Below are 21971 nucleotides of genomic sequence, written 5' to 3'. Positions count from 1 at the left end.
CATAAAAGTAACATAAAAAATGAAAGTCAGCATGTGCATCTTCTTTGTCCATGTGTAATAGAAACAAAATACACCTTTTTGGCTTTTTATTTAATATGTAGTGACAGACAAGAAACAAGGATCAAACATGCACCAAAAGGTCCTTCAATTATGCATTAGGCATTTTTACCATCATGCTACTGGGCGCCCCAAAATAGGCATGTTTCTGTTGTGGGCAGTTTATGATGACGATTGTGGAACCTGGAAATAGCAGGAGAGTGAGACCGCTTATTTTGCACCAATCCAATTGTTGTATTTAGGCCCTTGAGCAATAATGTAACGTTTTATATGAACAACTCCCTCTGAACTGCCTTTATGGAGATTAGAATCATCTACAGTTTTTAGTTTGGCCTGCTTAACTTGTTCATGCAACAATAAGGGAAACTTGACAGAAACAGTAAATAGACAGACAGGAAACCAAAACAAAAAGGTGAAAGATGCTAAAAGATTGATGGTTTAGTGTAGATATAGAAATAGTCCTGACAAGCGAGTACCTCAGATTCTATAGTATACTCTTGAGCTATTTCGAGTTGCCTTGAATTTAATAAGTATTAAAACGTTTTAATAAACTCAACACTGAAAATTATATTTCTTAAAATCAACGTTCTTTTATGATTTATCTCACCCTGCTTTAATGCACAGCTGTAGATATTTTGCTCTACATCGAATACATTAAAATGTGAATGTGTGTGCTTGTGCATGAATATGTGTGTGTAGGAGTGTGTGTTTATGAGCATGGGTAAATGTTGGTCACCAGTGGCCATGATGTGTTTGGAATCAAAGCCACTCAGCATCACTTTCCCTTTCACCCATCTCTCTCCCCCTCACCTTTTTGTCCCTCTGTCCATTTAGCTCACCCACCCCCCTCTTCTCCTGTCATCTCCGCTCCGTCCTTTCACTACACAGAGAGGCTTTGCAACATGCATCAGCAGCTGTGTTTCTTTCATCTTCCCTATCCCACCTTCCCCACGAGCAACAGCTAGTCAGGAGATTTTCCTGCACACCACTTCCCAGGTTTCTCTCCCCTCTCCACGCTAAATGGAACAGTCGCAGAGATGCATCTCTTAGCTTCGCTCTAATCAACTTTGACACTCATGCCATGAATAATTAATTAACAGACAGAGAGGAAAAACGTGAGGAGGAGAGGGAGTCACAATCTGTGAAAGAGAGAGAAAATTATAGAAGAAATACACTAAAGTCTAGGTGATTGACATACAGAATCTACATGTTTTAGTTCTATTTTTCCTTACATTTCATTTAGTTAACGCTTTAATCCAAAGCGACACACATTAAATGCAACCAACCTTCAAGATACAAACTCAAAACAACCAAGATCCTGCCAGGTTAAAAAAGCCAAACCATTTTAAGTGCTACATAAAAAAAATGTTTTAGAAGAATAACAGGCTCCAAACACTTACTGGTTTCTGAAACTATAGTAAAAGGCTTTAAAAAAGAAAAATTAGCTTATTCCTCTAAAAAAACTCTGTTCTGTGTTGCTTGCTTTAGAGAGTATGCTGAGGACAGCCAGCAGTCCAGACAGCCTACGATCCCGAACCCCCATGATCACCCCCGACCTGGAGAGTGGAACCAAATTGTGGCATCTGGTGAAGAACCACGACCACTCAGACCAGAGGGAGGGGGACAGAGGCAGCAAGATGGTGTCTGAAATCTACCTGACCAGGCTGCTAGCTACAAAGGTAATGAGGGAACTTCACACTCAAGTTTTTTGCAGTCAGGCTAGGAAAAAAACTCTCAAACTGAACTTGATTCCATTGGGGAGCAGTAAAACTCTCCACTGAAACTCTGCCTAATGGAATATTTTCAGCGTTATCAGCTCTTTAAGGCGAAGGGATCCACCTCACATATTTGATGGTCTAAGAAATGACTTTTAAAGAGAGCCTGCAGGTGATTGAGGAGTCTTAAAATGTTTTAAATCACATCAGGCGCTCATATACCAGGTAATGGTATATACATATTACATTTACATGAGTTAATGCTATTGTCCCAAGCACTATACTGTATACATTAGTTACAGTCCTCAGTAGAACCAAAGTTCCACAAGTGTATAGAAAATAGCCACTTTTATTAGCCTTGGTACATTGCATGATTCTTTTAAATTGAAGAGTATATTTTTGAAAGATACTTACAGCTGCTTCCTTCTGTACACAATTCTTTTAGAGGTTGTTTTAACTTTTAATATTCCTTCCTTATGGAAACCTTAAATGTAAATATCAGAATACTGTACATTTTCTTTGACAAACAAAAATGACGCTCTTGAAAATGATAGCTACTGTCCTCCTGTCATTCATTGTAGTACTGTTTAACTCCTAAAGGCCAAAAGACGCTCAGGTATTTAGGTGTATTTAAGTGTGCTTTATCCCAAGTGCGATCAATCAGCTTTTTTTTTGCATATGTTTCTAATGTGTTTCATTTTACTTACTTCTTGTCTGTGCTATTGGTTCTTCCTGTTTTGCTGAATTTCCACACCGGTAAAGATATTTTCCATTCCAAAGGAGTTTTTTCTAGAGAGAAAAAGAGTGAAGCGAAGCATGTTAAGTGAGCAGGTACTCTCTAAAGAGTACCATCAAATTGAGTTTGGGGACTGTGAGCCAAAGTATAAGAATATGGGTTGAGATTTCCTAAATTGAAATGACAGGTCATTTGAACATTGTTGTGAATGAGGCAGTTCAGGTTGTTGTGCGCAGTGCTAGTGGCTGCTGTAGGAGAGCATAGCCATTTGAAATAAAACAGCATTGAAGGAGATTATCAAGAAAAAGGTGGCTGCATACAGTATATTGAGAATGGAAAAGGACCAAGCACTGATCCCTGTGGAACCCCAATGGAAAGAAAGTGATGTTTTTTCCTTCCCATGCTGAAACAATCGTGGGCGAAAAAAGGCAGTTTGAGCACAATTTCCACTGTTGAAATTATAGTGGTTTGGTTTTCTGGAGAAAATTGTAGCAGCAGGGGAAACTTGAGCCTGATTATGATAAGCATTGTGGGAAAAGTACCCAAAGCCAGTGAAGCATTTATCATCTTTGTGACCACATGTGTTGTTGTGGGTGGTGTGGAAGGGTGTATTGTTTTGTATTACATTCTTGATTGATAATGAATCTTAATCATGTTTTACCAAACCAAATACTGTAAAAAAAAAAAATGGTCCCTTGGTTTCACACACACAGACAGGGATAAACAGACTCATTTTGTCCATTATTGGATCCTTGCAACTGTCTTTCCTTTTCACCTTCAGTGTCTCTCAATTCAATTTCTTCATTGTAAGAGGGGGGTGGAAATGTAGCATTGGGCAGCATTTACAAGAGAACGCGCTTTTCAATTTCCACTGGTAATAAGAAGAAACAGATTAATAAAAATGGGCTTGTGGTGCAGAGTGCAGGGATGCAGATACAGGAGGTGTCAGGACACAGGTTATTTGTTGAGGGATTGGAGATTTGTCCGAGTGAGACAAAAAAAAACAAAGAGGTAAATGCAATTGAGAAGCTCATCTCGTCCTTGTCTATCCGGGTCTGTTTTTCTGCCGTCTGTTTGCCTAGGTTTCCCGTCTATGCAGATCTCAGTTATTTGATCCGCAACATAATTCATTCCTGTTCCATTTCGAAACGGCTGACTAAATATACCCAAACATTTCTTCTATAATAGATTCTGCCAGATGGAAAAGTATGGGAAACAAATGTGTTGTTAGGGAAATTTGTTTAGCTTTATTTTATTTAATTATGTTGAAGTATTGTCATTGGTGGAAGTGCTGGGGTTCCTGTTCTTGATTTTGCACTGCTCAGTGAGCAGAGCGAGGCAGTCACACAGCCACAGTTATAGCTGTGATTCTCATTGGGGCCATTCATACTAAAAATGCACATGCTAATGGCCAATTCAGGTGCTGCGATACAAGTGACTCTCTCTCGCTCTCTGTTGTTTTATTTATACTGTATGTAAAAACATGGGTTTGTGTTTAAGGAAAAAGTAAATGTATGGACAAACACAGAAAATAACTAAAAAGTGTAAAAAACATTGAGTGCTGTTACCCAAAACATAATAAAATGCATAAATGTTCATAAAAGAATGCATTGATAGAAAAAAAACACTAAACTCAATTCTATATTAGGACTTTTAAAACAATTGAGAGAAACATTCAAACGGCATGATAACAAACTACTTTATAATCTTTAGTAACAGTTTTACCTCCTTTATAAATGTCTCTTATTTCCTCTCCAACCTCGTCCTTCTCTACAGGGCACGCTGCAGAAGTTTGTGGATGACCTTTTTGAGACCATCTTCAGCACAGCACACAGAGGCAGCGCTCTGCCGCTGGCCATCAAGTACATGTTCGACTTCCTGGATGAGCAGGCCGACAAACACTCCATCACAGACTACGACGTACGGCATACCTGGAAGAGCAACTGGTGAGTGACAGTATTTTTAGTTTTTTGTCAGCAACTGCAGTACTCTGCCTTAAGGCAGTGGCACCGACTGAGCAAGATTATTGCAATATTAACCATCAGAAAAACAAGCTTTAATGCACACAAAGTGTGTTATAGACAATATTAGACAAAGCAACCAAAGCATAGCATCATTTTGATTGACGTTGTATTAGAAAGCATGCTGATGTATTTGCTTCAAGGTTACATTAAACCATATGTTGTTACTTGTTTTTCTTAAATGTCTCTTCTGTATTGCCTCTCCAGTCTCCCTCTGCGTTTCTGGGTGAACGTCATCAAAAACCCTCAGTTTGTATTCGATATCCATAAGAACAGTATCACGGACGCCTGCCTGTCTGTGGTGGCCCAGACTTTCATGGACTCCTGTTCTACGTCAGAACATAAACTGGGAAAAGACTCGCCTTCAAATAAGCTTCTGTATGCTAAAGACATCCCCAACTACAAGAACTGGGTAGAGAGGTAAGTTAGACACAGTAAGAATGACATTCAAAGCAATATTCAAGTAAAGTGAAAATGTTCCATAAGAGGTGTTTGAAGCCATGAGGGTTGGCTAATGGCTCAACTTCAAAGAGAAATTAGTTTCAGTGACGAAAGTTAATTACACTTCTAAACTACTAAGCTAAAAATAACTGTGAGATTATGAGAACTTAACAGGTTGAACTTTATCTGAAGCTCCGATTTGAAGCATTTCACTGGAGTCAGACTACACAGTTTGATTAAATTAGCTTGAAGAAATCATAAACTGTAATTACAGCTTTCTCCAGGCCCGTGAATATCAAATACGGTGTGCAGAGTGAAGAAAATATCTGTAATACCAGTTCTATCAGTGACATTTTTAACTTAAATATGTCCCTCTGACTTTGCCTGTAAAGAAGAGGTGTAAACAGAAAACAAAAGTGAATGAAGAAATGGTAGCTACTGTTTCTTCTTTTTTTGCTGACTGAAAAATGTCCTCTGGTTCACCCTTTATATTTTATTCAGCTCCAGAAAGTCTAACTAAACCCTGGATAAGTTTTGCACTTGCACGCGTTATTGTTGTTTCTGCTTTATGGGGAAGCATCCAACAGTAGCTTTTGCAATGTAAACTGCAGCTCCTAACACAGAATGTGTTCATATTGTAAGAAATAAAGAGACATTATTTGTTTCTGATACGCACATTGCCGAAAACGGAGAATATCAACTGCTGATGATTAAAAAAAAAGACGTATAAAATTAAATGAATTGTATATTACATTACAATTGTGCAATCTCCCTTGTTTTGGTTGCTGCAGGAGCCACAACGGAGCAGACAATTATCCTGCCAATTCCACTATTTATTTCCAGCAACATACTTGATTGTGCTACAGTAAGTCCTGTAAGGCTTGCAGGGAGTGTTCTCAGGCGGTGTGAGATAAGGATTTATAGGTGATGGTTAATTGGGTGCAGTTAAACCTTGTTTCTATTATGCCTCCTAACCCGCACTCAACCCTGTGCTGCCCGCTGCAGTAAACCTTGAGATAGCTGAGATATGGACTCTGCAAAACAGGTCTGGGTTCAGCTCAATAACGGGATATATTCTTAATATACTCTATTGTTTTCTGCCCACCACAAGTCCAATAGACTTTTTACTCCAGATAATGTGAAGGTTGTTGCTGCTCTGACCGCATGGACCTCAATAATGCACTCAGACATAATAAAAAGGGACTGTATTAAAAGGATCAGGAAAGGGAAGAAGGCTGAATATTCTCAGTCGGTACACTCAATTACATTTTTTATTTTTTACTGACTTTTTTTTGCCATTGCACAATAAGAAAAGACTAGGAACTCAACCATAACAATTTAGAGTGAAATGTATGTTCAGAGAATAACAACCTTTACAATATAAGATGTGTTACGCTACTGATAATATAGTGAGGAGGTGTTAATACGATATATGTTTTGTATATTTGTATTTTTAGTATACACATTTGATAAGTTCTACTGATACTGAAAAACAAATAAAGATATGATAATGGGATCTATAAAAAACACATAAGAGAAGTCCTAGATTAACAGTTATTATATCCAGTGAATGAGTGTCTTTGTTGCTGCTGATGCATTTGAGCAGAATATTTTAGCAACATCCTGAATTCCCAAAAGTTTAAATGTATATTAATTAAATTAGATTACCCTAAAGTGGAATATGAAAAAGATTGTTGAGAATGTTGACTATCATCACTAAACCAGTGTTGCCTGAGGTGTTACTCAAAGGAGACGGTTATTGCCTCTGGCCTCTTTATTTTTCATTTATTTAAATAATACATCTTACAAGTGTATTCAAATATAAATCTGTGCAAAGTTAAAGGACCCTCCCTGTCTACAAAAACCAAAGGCAAAAACAAAAAGACCTTTTCTTACACTGACTTTAAAAAGTGCATATGTTTAATCAAAGTGAACTGGATACAGCATTGGAGGCGGGACCTCGTTTGGCCCTATGAAAGTTGTTCAGTGGTGCATGATGTCAAAATGTATTTAGCACATTTTAAAACCTTTAAGAAATAATGAATATATTCTTGTAGGTAGTTGATTTAGCTAAAAGGCTATTTTTCGCAGATGTATGTCTTTATAACAAAGTTAGTCAATGGGAAAAGTCTTGATGGGCCCAAATGACATTGGTGGCTCAGGCAGAAATTGTAGTAGCGCTGTTTGGCCACCACAAAACCTTTCTTCAGCTCCCAGCTCACTTCCTTTGGGGCTCCTTTGCCGCCCACTCCTCTTCCAATGGCTATAAATGTCCTTGAACAACGTACTGAAACATAATTTCAACGTGGATATGTGAACTTCATAAATCCCCAGGTGAAAAGACTGCCTTTGTTTGCATACCAGTAGGTGGAGTTTTGGATGGAAGGAAAATGGTTCGGTGCATTAAACAATATCTGACCTCTCCTCTAGGTATTATTCGGATATCTCCCGCATGCCAGTCATCAGTGATCAGGACATGAGTGCCTACCTGGCAGAGCAGTCCCGCCTGCACCTCAGCCAGTTCAACAGTATGTCCGCACTGCACGAGATCTACTCCTACATCATCAAATACAAAGACGAGGTGAGCTCCAGTGGTGATCAATTGGAATGGAAAAGAATGGGGTTAGCTTGCTGTCATCCCCCATCTACTTAGTTTTGACTAATGCCATGAGGTCATTTTAATTCAATTACACTGATAACCAGTCCGCATTGGTAAGGCCTGGAAGGTATTATCACCATTAGGGTGAACATTAGGGGATGAGCTTAACACATTATAGAGCTAATGGAGCTTCATTAGATGGGACCTGCATGCACAGTCCGATAGCTGCTGCGGGTTGATTAAACCTGTACGTTTCGGTTCAAAATCAGGAGTGTTTGCCCAGGTTTCATCTGTTAATGGAATAGTTTGTCATTTTGAGGGGTACGCTTATTTGCTTTTCTTGATAAGATTAAGACCAGAAGATTGATATTAATTTAATTAATATCATTAATCATTAATTCATTACTTAAATTAATTAATAGCTGTCTTGTTAAACAAACTGAAAAAACGAAATGTTCTGGTTTTAATTTTCTTAGCTGGACGCATTTACTTCCTGAATTGTCAGCCGGTTGCCCCCACTGTTATTTACGTCAACAAAAACTATGACTCCATCTCAGACTAAACAATCACGAGAAGGTCAAGTTGTAATGAAGGAGTAACCGCGATTACACCAATATGCATTATTGTTGACAGAGAAAGACTGAAATGTAGTTTAAATAATGAAAACTTCAAATTCAAAATGTCTCTTTTTTTGATGACAAAAATAACCGGATTGTATGGTATACAATTATACCAAATTCAATTAAAACAGGAGGCTTTTAACTTTATTTGATTACAAAAGACAGATTTATAAAAGTGACCATGCCTTTGTTTCGACAGCAAATAAAGACCACTGTATCAAAAACAAATGTGCTCTGGTTGGCTTACTCTGATATTCTCTGCCTAAACATAACCAATGTCACTCATCATGCATAAATCTGACCAATCTTGCGTTTGGTAGAATGAGAAAATGATCAGAGAGTTTGTATTCTTGGGCCTTTAGAACAACCTTTATTTTTGTTTTTGGACAAATGGAGCTCTTGATCCAATGGAAAAGAATGTTGGGGTTATGAAATAATGGGCTATCGCAACAATGGGCAGTCCCAATGACAATTCTGCCTTTTTTATTGGTATTTAAGAACAATATGTAACATGTTAATTACTTAGCCTAAGTGCTTGTATTATCCTTCCTCCTGTCCATCCCTTTGCATTGTGAAACCGTAATTCACCACCTTTAATATCCCAGCCTCGACTTCTACCCTCTGTTGCCTACAGATAAATCTATTCCCCCATGAACCCTTTGCTTTCCTCAACTTTATTGTGCTTTTATGTAGTGAAAAGATCCACTCCCCTCGCCCCCTTCCTCCTGCCCATCCCTCAATAGCAACAGTATTACAGTTGTTATGCTGGCTGCTTGCAGCTGGCTGCATTCACACAACTGCTCCCTTTCATTAAAGCCTATTATCCAGATGTAGGCAGCTGCACGGTCTCCATCGCCTCTAACACATGCCCTGACCTAACACACACATGAACACGGACACACACACACACAGCCATAAATATATACAGTGCAGACGTGCCTAACAAGCTCACATACACACATTTACCAGAATGACGCACACATAAGTACAGTATTTCTTTCAAACACTGCACCAGCTCCTCCCGCCATTGTTCATGCCATACTTAATAAGATGCTAAAACACTCCTGTACACACTCCCATTAACATGCCATTATAGAAATCCCGCAGGCCCTCACACCTGCCCACCCTCCCCTGCCAACCTTGTCCAGGTTGTCAGCATCAGTTTGAAATGCAATCACTTACAGGGAAACGGAAATAAGCAGCGGAGCGCAGAAAAGCTGGTGCATCTAAGAAACAACACATTTGGGGTTAAGAAGCTCCATGATATAGGATTGAAATCAGGGATAAAAGGAATATCTCTCCCACAAAATAATCATTTGTATAACAAATACTCCCCCTGTGCTTTGGCATTGAAAGAACAATCCAAAGACTGAGAAAAGTCCTGCATGAATTGGATTCTCCTGCTTTAACCACTGAAAAACTATACTCAACGATCAGTTTACTAATTCTTACAAGACTAAGGCGGCTTTTAAGTGATATGCGATTTGTTCCTTGCTCAACGGGCGCATAGCCATGCTGTGAAAACATCCTGTTGAGTTTCATTTGTACCCTAATCTCACCTGCTAGCTATTATCGCCACTTACAGCTGTCATCTGATTGATTGCACGTCGAAAGGTTGGTGGTAAGCAAGGTCAATGTTAAACTTGTAAACTTTGAGCACTGCCCTTCGACAAGTGCACAACTACGAGGATAGCTCCACCGTCAAAGTCTTCTTTTCTCAAAATAACACAACGGCAACATCAGTGCAGAGCTGTTTTACGCATATCATGTCAATGCAGCGTTAGGCATAAATTCTACTCACACAGAATAGAAGAGCAAGTGCACAAGCAAAACTATTAGTCAAAAGTGTTTAAATAGTAAGGTTTTGACCAAAATGCATATATTTGGGAATACTGGTGGAATAAAGGGTGAGACTAGAGGGAGTCCTGATGAATTAAAGTAAGTTCCACAACCTGTGCGGTGTAATCAGTCTAATGCTAACGGAAGCTAACATGCTTAAAAACTTTGTGAATGCAGCTGGTTCCCTTTTTCCTTGTAGTTAGCATACAACTGATAGTTCTGCACAAGTTATGTGTAAGTTTGAATACTGTATATCGTTTATATAGTCTTCTTCATTTTTGGAAACGTTTTGGTAATTGAAGTAACTGATGACATGATAAGTAACTAATATTAAATGAAGTAATTGATATTTAAAAATATACCTTTGGGTGAAGTATTTAATGTCATTTATCCATACTTGTGTCCAGATCCTGTCGGCGCTACAAAAGGACGAGCAGTCGCGCAGACAGCGGCTACGCGGCAAGCTGGAGCAGGTCATCGACACCATGGCACTTGGTAGCTGAGGACAGGCCATTGGCATGCATCGGCTAGGGGAGAACTGGCCAACCAACACGCCTTCCCTGACAACCTTGTGACATTTTTTAACCTACGTTTAAGTCTGTCGTCATCATGCTCACAAACAACGACCGCAGGAAAAGACTGCAAGGATGCCAGCAGCAGCACACTGGAGAGACAGCAGAGCTGGGAACTAAGGGTTGGCTTTTTTTTTCTCCCTCTGAGCAAAAAAACCCGGCCCTTAACAACCAAATCAAGCGCACCCACAGCAAATGGACCTCAGCTCAGGAGAGCGCTTATTTTCATCATGGCCCTCATCACATTTAGCGTCGTACGGGTGCAGCAGTTGGGCACTTTGGCCCAAATCAGGACCAGAACAGGCACACTGGTGACCAAATACTCAACGAGCTGGATACAAAACTAAAAAGCTATGGAAAAGCCAGTAGCTCTCCACAGCTTAAACCTACGGTTCAGACTGAGAGCCAATCAAAATCCAGGATATATAAAGCTGCCGCGACTGCAGAGCAACCAGAAGGAATTACTTTGCAGGGAAACTTCCTCCAGTACTGACTCTCCAACCCTCTATCCACAGGAAATCCACTGAAGTCTCACAAAGAACATTTTCAGTTAACTCTGCATTTGACATCCCCCCCCCAACTGCCTATTCTCCCCAGTGCTGTGCCACTTGTGTTACTGCTGAATTTGCACAACAAAGCTAAATCAAAAGAGAGAAGAGGATATATGAATATATATATATATAGATATATAAATACAAAACATTTTGTTGAAGAAAAAAAAATGTTTTCCATTTTAATGTACAAAAGATTGAGAAGAAGATTTGATATTTCCAAGAAGAAACATGAGGAAAAAGTCGTCCTGTGCCATGTTTTACTTTGAATGTCGTTTAGTGCAAAGAGACTTCTTTTTCGTTAGATGAAATGTGCTATGATGAAAAATGTTGTCATGCTTTGTGACTGACAGTGAGAGTTTAAAAATAGGTAAATGGCAAAAATATATATATTGCAGACAGTTTCTATATTTCATGAGGTCTTGGGACCGTTGTGTGCTACGTCTTTGGCTCTAAAGGTAGTAAAAATACGAATGGTGTACGTGAGCCGACCGCCCTTCAGTGCTTTGTGTTTGTTTTAGAGAAACCAAATACACCAAGGCCTGGTTTAGCTGATTTAGATGATACTAAAGTCATTTTGTGGAAGCAAGGAGCAACTTTAGAGGCACCAGGTGGTCATATGAGCAGTTGAATCCAACTTCTTTATCTTGTGTTCTTGGCTTCTCTTGTCTGAAAATGTGTGCGCTCCAAAAACTATGCGGTGCGCAGAAGAAGGTGAACAAGTATTGTGTAATTTCTGACTTCTCTAAAGACTGTAAAGCTGAAGGTTCCACTTGTGAAATGTGAATGTGGTTTACTAATTGTACTTTGATTTTGATTTTTTTGTGTGTTTTTGTACCAGTTGAAGGCCTTTCTTTTCTTTCTTTCCTTTCTTTTTTTTATGGGTTCATGATAGGACAGGATAAAAAAAGCAACATTTCTTTCCAGTAGGTCCACATTTTTTTGTAGTGCTTAAAAAAAAAAAGTCATAAACAAGACATTCATTTCTCATATGAATGTGCAAAATAGGTACAAGGCTAAAAACAAAAGATAGTAACCAGGGTAATATTGGGTTTGTGTTGCAAAGAGAGCTGGTTGGGGGATATAAAGCAGGCATAGGAATAACCAGATTATGACTCCTGTACTTATCCCTGATTGTTGGTTTGAAAACAAAAAGAAAAAATGCAACAAATGTAGATTTACATTTTCAAGGAAACAGTTACAGGTGCCTCAAAATCATTTTCCTTTTCTTCCTCTTCACAGTGCTTCCCTCAGATTTGTTCCCCCATGTGAGACAGTACAAAGTCTTTAATCAAGTGACACCAGATTCCTGTGTTAAGTCCAGATCAGATAGAAAAGAGCTCTGCAGGTGCATCAGGGACCTTGCAGAGGGCTGTTGCGAAAGGCGGGGTAGGTTCCTCTCAAATTAAAAGTGACTTTAACCCTCTTTTTATTGTCACAGCTAAACAAAGACAGTTTGAGCTGCAGTTTTAGAAAAGGAAACTGAAAAATGCCAGTTGGTTCTGACTGCAGTGAATCAAAAGCAAACATGATAAATCTGTCTGCACTAAAACCTGCCCACTTCCTGTTTTGTCATTTCCCAGTGCTAACGCAACAAACTAGCATATATTGGATAAGATGCTAAATTCAAGCTAGCATATCATGTTCTCTGATGGCACATTTACATACTAAAGGATTCATTGTAAACTTAAAAAGCCAAACGGTTGTTTAAAACTAGGTGATAAGTTATATTCAAAATAATAGATTTGACATGAAATAATCTACTTCTTAAGTTATTTTGTTTGTTCAAGTGACATTTACCGCAGATGAACAACAGCTAGCAGTCCAAGTTTGTGATCAAAGCACTAGATGGATTACAAATCTACATATCCCTATTGATAATTGTTACAGCTGTTTCACTCTATGTAAAGAAAGTGTCACGTTGTATTTGGTCCAACAATCAACAAGTTCAGTCACTTAAGATTTTGCTAAATTCCCGCCTTGGCCAATATAGCTCGACAGCAATCCCTCCAATCTTAGTCACATGCTATAAAAAAACAAGATGAGATTAAGTTAACCTGAATAATCATTTCATTTTATGCCAGGTGCTTGCTACATTTTAGCTGTTAGCTAGCCTAAACATGAAGGTCCTATATATATCGACAATGCTTGTTTTGTTATATGGGAATGTCATTTTAAGGAGACCAATCAGTAATTATTCAAATTGTTGATACAACATCTTTCCATTGTTTCCCAGGAGTTGAAGGATTCCATCATGGCCGACAGCTGTCAAACTTAGCCATGGTGTCACAATCTTTTAGCACATTTTGTCGGTGTACTCAGCAGAGTACTAGCCAGACCTTTACCCAAACCACAAAACACACACATATTGCTGCTGTCAAATGAAAACGTTTAACTTTAAAAGTCATACATTTCCTTATAGATTTAAAATGATTATGAAACCCTTTAATAATCCTGATCTTTAGGTATTAGCCTCTAGTTCTCATCAACGTGCTTTGTTTTGATTTGACAGCAAAGATGTGTCTGGACAGAAAGTAATGTACTGTATGTGCTCCAATACTTGAACTACTGATCTACACAGGGTAATACAACATACAGACCAAAGCTTTATCCATTCAAATCAGGAGAACAGCTCTGTGACAAGAGATTATTTTTGATCCATCTGCTATTCAGTTCTTCCACTAATTGATTTTATCACTCAGTTATAGTCATTTAAATACCCCCCTCTTTGACGGTATTTAGTGTCTTTATGCTTGATGAATGGTGAAATTGAGGCGATGTTACTTACCATGTACAGGCACTCATTTACTTTTTAATTTGTATGAATGACATGGACCAATGTATCGATGTTTGACTGCATTTCAGTGGCTTAATTATTCTTTTGATGGAGATTTGTGACAATGATTTTAGTGATGTGGAAACAGTAATGCTGTTAACCTAGCTCTAGCTTGCTGTACATGAAGTAATGTGAAAAACAGTTCAGCAAGGCGTGGTAGGAGGCCCACTTGGTCTCTGGTGCTTTTGCTTCTTGTTTTTTTCTGCTTCACCACTTGTTGGGGTAAAAGATAAAAAGACTTAGGCATGGCAGAGGAAGTGCTTTGAAGGCCATGGTACTGCTTCATTTTCAATTCTGTTGCATCTGTGGCGTTCAACTTCCACACAGAAAGAGACAGTGGTGAAGGAGGGAGGAGGGAGAGGCTCTCTCGATGATTGGCAAACTGAACTGTTCACTGTGCCTTGTCTGGCTCTTCCCATACTGAAAAACATATATTTTTTAAGAGTGTTAGTAACAAGAGCAATATTTTGTGAACTTTGCTCATTTACTTTCTTTCCGAGACTGAGATGAGAAGTACTCGAATGTCAGTAGACGATTAGCCTAGATTAGTGTGCAAAACAAAAGAGCTAACCTGGCTTTGACACTATCCAACACCTTAAATGCTGGCTAAGCAAACCTATTTATTTCCATTTAGCATACATGATTTTAAATTATTTTATGTGCACGGATGTACACGGTGAAAAAGTGCTGGTTTATCTGTGTTGGAAGGTTAAGAGAAAGTGTGCCTACCTGCACTGCTTATCTAGTTTGTCGACACATTTTCACTGGTTTTTTTTTATTTAAGAAAGAGCTGGCCTAGCTTTCCCCCCTGCTTCTAGTCTTACTGCAAAACTAAGCTAATCTTAGCCTAGCTCTAGCTTGCTGTTTAGCATACATATGACAGTAGTTGTGTCATCTTACTCTCAGCAAAAAAGTTAGTAAGGTTGTTATCTAAAAAATGTTAAACTGTAGTTTAGTTTATAAAAAAATAATACATCAGGGAACCGACACCATTTTCTGGTGTATTCCGAAAGCCATGGCTAAATCTATTCTGACGTGTTTTTGAAATCTACTTGTTTTTCAGTATGTGCTGCACCTTCCAACATGGCGTCTGCCTCAGACCCATATAAACACTGCAACGCACAACTTTAATACCCAATGTGCCATTTTTGATCCTCCACAACAGCAACATTCAGTTTCTCATCCCTCCAGTTCTCTCCAGCTGCCTCGCCTGCTGAGTTCAGTTTGATTTAAGTACATTTCAGAGAAGGAGCATAGGACGGGAAAAAAAAAGATCACACACAAATTAAGGAAGAGAGTTAGAAAGAAAAAAAAAATACCTTAAAGAGTTTTAATACTTTATGAATTCTGATACCTTTTTAAGAGTTTCAGATTTGAAGCTGCTGTGACAGGTTTTGGCTGTTTCACGCCTGTGTAAATATCCTGCTCTTTCCTATTTTGCAGATTTATTACTTGTAAATAGACACGCATCAAGGAGAGATTAAACATGTTTTTGCTAAATCTGTCTCGTCTGATGTTTTTATTCCCATTCCCTATCCCTATATATACCCTGTGGATTTGAAAGTTGTTGCAAGTTTCAGGTTAATCTAAGTGTATGTCACCATAAGAGAACTTTAGAACAATCAAAAGCAGCATTTGAGGCTTATTATTATTGTACTTTATTAATTCCTGTAAAACTGCTTCTGTTTGATTCTGCTTCTTTAACAAGTGAAGTAAATGTGGACATTTATAAAGAAAAAAAAAGAAAAGATAGTAAGACCCTACTTTTCAGACTGAACTGTCAAACATGTCTTCAAGAAGCGAGACAGGTAGACGCAAAGCTCAGTCTCAAGAGTATCACCCATCCGTATCCACTGAATTTCAGATCCATGTCAAAAGACTGAAATTGTCCCAGTGAGTGCCAGACCAGCGAGTCCTTAAATCACACTGTCAGGTATGAGTGCTACGTAGCAGTAATGAAGGCAGTGTGATAGAAAATGTGCTTCAGAATGATCCTGTTCCATTGATTTTGTGACGTATTTCGAAAAGTTTAAGAAAATACAGCAAGGTGGAAGTGTATTGGCAATGTTGGTATATTACCCTGTGGTTTAAAATCGGATTAAATTGCAACGTAACTTCCATACTAAAGTAAGGCAATTTCTTCGCGACACGCTTTGACTTGTTTGTCACGTGACATCCACACGTTAAGTTAACCAAAACCCTTATCTTTTCAAATAAATTCTTAATCTAACCAAGCAGTTTAAAAAAAAAATACATTTTGCATAAAATAAGTAGTAATTTACACGTGTTACTGGGTTTTGTTAAGAGAAGGAGTAAGGGAAGTTTCCTCCAAAGGGAGTTTCACTCCCACACACTCCTCCTCAGCCTGAACACCCCTATAGTTGTCCTTAGTTTACTTCTGTAACATGGTGACATCACTATGTAACACGGATGCCTTTTTTGGCACATGTATATGATTTGCTAAGGGGCAGGCAGGGCGGCCAGCTAACTATTCAGAGTAGACTGGGCTGTTGCTTAAGAAGGAGAAAAGAGGTGCTGCAGCACAGACAGTATGAGAAAAATAAAGCACTTTTTGAACATTAAAGCAAGTAAACATTTCATAGTCACAAATATGAACCTGAAAATGAGCATAACATGTCCTCTTCAATTTATGTTCCTTTATATGTTTCCTTCCAAGAGTAAATGATACTAAAGTAGTTCAAGTCCCGTTATCTCTCTGTGTTTCTCAGCCTGTCCATATAGTTTGGAAATGTACAATTTAAATGTGTCGAGACCCTCCCCTCGGGAACAAGATGATTTGACAGGCAACCCATCAGTCAAATTAAAAAGCCCATTACAAAAACATAAAGAGGAAAGATTCAGACCTCCTGAGAGAATGTGGCCTGGATATCAGAGACACGACGTCTGTGTTCTGAAGGGGATTGACCTCTCTTTATCCTCCTAGTGCCTTTTCTCTTTCCTCTACCTGTTGGGCCATTTCAGAATCTTAACTCTTAGTTCAGCCCCTGCACTGTGAAGTTGCATTTGAAATGTTTCTCTTATCTCTTTGTTTCATTCTTTTCTTTCCTATCTCAGATTTTTTCCCCTCTCTCTACCTACTGTGCTACTTCAGAGAAACATTGAGTAAGTTTCCGCTTGACTTTCTCTCCCGCCCCTTTTCTTCTCTCCATCATCTCCTTTAATTTGCCTCTTGCATATTACCCAGAATCCCTGCTGTAGAACTTGTCACAGTAGGTAGAGCACAGCAGTGCTTAGATAAAACTACGGGTTGCACACATCTCTCAGGCAGCAGACACCACCTCCCAACGCCTGCAGCCCATATGTCTGACTACGTGTTCAAATATCTCAGGGCATCAGATTACCATGTTTGAATTGTGCTTGTTGTGAAGAATCACTTTTTTATTTTCCTCTTCTCCCTCTCCGTTTTTGCACCCTGAGGCTTCTCTGGCAATTCAATCACCCAGACCACTCTCAACACAAATACTCGGCCGTCCTCTAAAATGCCTCGACACAGAATAAACGATAAAGTCACATTGGCTTTGGCCCCACACTGCCGACTCTCAGCTGGAGATTAAGCTGCGATAAGACTCCTCTGTTTCTCCAGAGGGGAGAAGAGCATTACAGATGGGCAAGAGAAGAAAAAAAGATAAGAGGAAAAGCAACAAGAGGAAAGAGGGGGAGTATAAATGTATGAAGGTAAAGCAGAATAGAAAGCTGGTTTCCCTAGGTGGAAGTAGAAGGTTAATTCTGCCTCATTCTGTCTTTACGGAGTCACAATAGATGAGGACCAGCAGGGGAAATAAGATGAGAGCGCATAATCAGGGCAGCAGACAGTCACGTCCGCTCCGACTGTTTCCTCTCCGTCAAAGTTAATTTTAATGCAGTGCTAAATTGAGACTGTGTGGGTGCATGTCTGGATGTGCTGGAGAACTATCAAATGTATAAGAGCTTGAATAAATTAAAATAATCACAGACTCAACCCAACCTACAGACTGTTGATATGACATTAGCTATTGTGTCTGTGTGTCTGTAAATGTGTCTGTGTTTATATATTCCTGATGTGTTTGGAAGACTCTTAGTGGGAAATTCAAATTCAACAAAATCCAAAGATGAAGATCTTTTATGTTCGAGGACTCCGCAATAACTTAATAGCGTATTCCACCAAGGGAGTTATGTTTGTTGGTTGTTTTTTCTTGTTAGTTTGTGAGCAGGATGATGGAAAACTACTGGCCCGATTTGATTGAGAATGGTGTAAAGGTGTAGCATAGTTAAATGAAAATTCAATACAATTTTGGATAATTTTTTCAAATTATTTTCTCCTTTTTTCCCTCATCGTGACACTGGGCAAAGCCTTGGCAGAGGAGTGCTTTTCTACTTGTAATGTGTTGCTCCGTTGATAGCAATTTAAGATATAAAAAAGATTGTGTTTTGAGACCTTGTTTCCAAATCCCCAATGTCACACTTGTATTTTACATCGGCAGTGAATCTCTTGAAATAATCTGTAGCAGTGTCCAATGAGAAACAGAAAAAGGCATAATTCCACCTTTTTAGCCATGCTTGCGCCGTAGCTCTAGGGATCAATACCTGTCAGTATGTTGATGAGTCCATCACTTACCATCAACTGTAAGATGGATTGCCATGAAATGTTGTATACATGTCCATGGTGCCCAGAGGACACATTGTAATGACTTTGGTGAACTAATGACTTTTCAATTTAGAGACACTTTAAGGTTGACACAAGTTGAGTGACATTGAGTTAAATGTCCTCCTGGATTGCCATGACATTTGGTACAGACATTGATATTCCCCTCAGGAGGAATTGTAATAACTTTGTTGATCCTGTGACCCTCTCATCTGGTCAGAGGTTTAACTTTCCCAACACTTTGGTTTATGACCATATACCTGGGTGACATTCCCTTCAGCCTCTGCTGTACTTTTTGCGTAGTTCTCATATTTAGCACGTGTTGGTGAAGCACCCTCAAACCATGGCTAACACGCTAAACTAAGAAGGTAAACTTGGAAAACACAATACCTGCAAAATATAGGTATTTTAGCATAGTTATTGATTGTTAAACTGTTAGCAGTAGCTCAGAACTTTTATGGCAGTTTCATAGAGCTGCTAGCATGGTCTATACGTCTTACTGTAAATGATTGGTAGATGATTAATAGAATTTAGAAGTTTCCCGGATTACGAATTGACAACGTCTAATCTGATTGGACATCTAACATGGTGTTGGACTGATCATTCAACAGCTTTTTTATTTTTTTGGTGTTGGGGCTCACTGATTGATAGAAGATAGAGCTCTTTCTGCACCAGGTTCTGCTGGTTTTGACATAGAAATGTTCATAAATACAACACATATTTAGTGCTTGGCCATTCTACATGTATATTAAATTTTTTCCTATTTTTTAAACAAAATCCCTAAAAGAACATGTTTTTTTACAACATTGTACTAACAACATGTGTGTATAGGCTAATATTCATACCGAAAAATAGGCTATTTATCATTATTTAATTGGGACAAACTAAGCACTTACTGTATATGTGAAATCAGACACTGACCTTACACAGTCTGATCGGACCATGAGATGGCAGTCAAAATAGGCCACACTGATCGATGTATCGTAACGGGCTACTCTGCTACTAATGTAGACTGGGTATAAGACTAAATGTAGTTCTTGGAAATACGTGTGGCATATTATTTGTGGGTAATTACCATCACAACCTTATTTTAACCTCAACCTTAAGTAGGCTTCAAGAGTGTTTTTCTTTCTTAAAGGGATCCCTGGCTGACTTTGGCCTTCATTTAAACCCTGCTCTCTGTGTTTATTTCACATTTACCAAAGACCCTCCACCAGATATTTCCTAAAAATAATATATATATATTTTTAAAGCTATTCCCTGGGACTGAGTCCTGTGACAATTGACATATATTACATTTGGCTAGATTGATGAAATCCAGACAGCACCCATGAGGGCCTTCCTATAGCGCTTGATCTCTGATTATAAGTGCTTTGCTGCCAAGCTACAAACCACACAATACTGGAGACAATGAAAAGCAAATGTGTCATTATGAATTCAGATTGTGGTTCAGCTCTGGCTATTTTCAACAACTCTAACCCCCCGCCTGCTTTGCTCCTTGCTCTCCCCGCAGGAGCTCACTTCACCTCTCCTCTCACTAGCCGCCCAGCTATCCTCACACTTTCATCTCTCTCTGTCTCAGCGGGATGGACGGATGCTCAAACAAACTGGTAATCTTAGACCCCCCCCCCCCCTTCTTCACTCTCTTTGCCTCTACAGCCTTCTCTGTCACTCTTCCACTTCCCCTGTCATCCTTTTATCTCTTCCGACCTCTCATCTACCCCCATCGTCTCTCACTGTGTCTCCTCTCCCTGTGCTCCCGCTTCATTCTCTCTATCACTTACGGCCTGGCTGCAGGCAGTTCTGCGGTATTGGAAGCAGCATGGGGCTTGAGGAGTCATCTGGTACTAAGCAGAGCTAAGCCCAGCTTCCGAAAAGCATCTTAGCACTTTGGTTTGGAAAGGTTTACAGAGAATATCTGATGATAGAACGGTAAAGCTGAAGGCTTGGCCTCAGACACCTCCAGTCTGGGAAGAGATGACTGAGCTAACAAACATTTTGGCAGGAGATCATTTTGAAAAAGGTGGCATTTGGCAATAGATCTGTCACCATATGCTCTAGTGGACCTAATGAGGGACTGTCAAATGGCATCTAAAACCATTGTTGTTTTGTAAGTGTTAACACGTGAATCTGTTAACTTAACCAAGTGTTTATAGTTGTGGTTAAAGGGGATTTGTGGAAAACTTTTTGGGGATCTGCTCTTCAAAAACCTTTTCTACCTTTACCATGTGAGGTGAGGTTTAATTTTCAACGTCTCGCAAGAAGTTTCACAAAGTTTGGGTAACCATCTTTTCTACCAATGCTTATTCACCATTAAAACAAAAGGTGCTCTAAAGTTTCTAACAAAAAACACCATGACCGCCTTAAGTTTTTATGTCTAAACCTTTTAACCATAGTATCATAAAAGTCCTTGCTGAAAAACAAACCTCACCCTTTCCATCAAACATGTGTAACTTAACCACAGAAAACTGTGATATGTTGTAGAGGTTATTTTATTCCCACTGTTGTCTTTCCAATATAACTATGATCATTTCTGTGTGTGCGTTAGAGTTAAACAAGCCCACCCCTAATGCCTGAGGAAGGTGCCTCCTTTGATACACAAGGTCAAGATCGTCTTTCCCTTTAAGGGCATTTCCCCAAGAAACTGTAAGGATTGCCTCATCTCTGCCCATGGTGCAGGCTAGTGAAAGTCAAGGTCAAAAGCATTATGTGTCATTATAATTAACATAATTAGAAGTCATGTCAATTGAAAATACTACCAAGATCACCAAGATTACTTTTACTTTTGTTTTGCTATAAAGGTGTTGTCTGTAGGACATTTTCATATAGGTAAAAACTAGAAACGGACTCTGCTGTGACAATCATCCAGATTGGATCGGTGGAGGATTCTACCCTCACTGTGAGGCTGTGGAGCTCAGCAGGGAACCAGGCTTTGCTATGACTCTGGCTCTTCCAACCCCCAAGGATGGACCTGTCATAACTGCATCGCAGGATGACCTAACAATCATCCAGAGAAGAGAAGAGTCCAACTCTTCTTCAGGTGGTGCAGAAAAACACTCTGCTGATATTGCATGTCTGAGGATGCTGACTGTGAATCCATGCAACATAAACCAAGATAAGACATGATCAAACAGGAAGTGGGAGTTATTTTTTATACTTACATAACAGTTTGAGTCCTTTTAAAGGTTTAATGTGTCTCATTTCAATGTCAAAGAGGTATGAAAAATGCACACAAAATGCATTTCGTAAAGATTGTAAGTATTTTTTGCTGCATTTACAAGTAGTAAACAAATGAGCGTATGAGAGATTTGACAAAATATTTTACAATGGAGTAGGTAAGTC

The 21971-nt window shown here is 39.1% G+C and overlaps 1 protein-coding gene across 1 annotated transcript in view; it reads left to right on the top strand.

Annotated features, from left to right (window-relative positions):
- Positions 1–15491, top strand: part of plxna1a (plexin A1a) — a 217393-nt gene extending 201902 nt beyond the window's left edge. The window contains 5 exon segments of the mRNA XM_063884697.1: positions 1546–1736; positions 4285–4454; positions 4737–4949; positions 7401–7551; positions 10436–15491. Of these exon segments, the coding sequence (XP_063740767.1) occupies positions 1546–1736; positions 4285–4454; positions 4737–4949; positions 7401–7551; positions 10436–10531 (821 nt within the window). The 3' untranslated portion in view covers positions 10532–15491.
- The last annotated feature ends 6480 nt before the right edge of the window (positions 15492–21971 follow it).

The sequence above is a fragment of the Eleginops maclovinus genome, chromosome 1 (genome assembly GCF_036324505.1).
Source record: "Eleginops maclovinus isolate JMC-PN-2008 ecotype Puerto Natales chromosome 1, JC_Emac_rtc_rv5, whole genome shotgun sequence".
NCBI lineage: Eukaryota > Metazoa > Chordata > Actinopteri > Perciformes > Eleginopidae > Eleginops > Eleginops maclovinus.
This window is presented reverse-complemented; position numbering and strand designations above follow the sequence as displayed.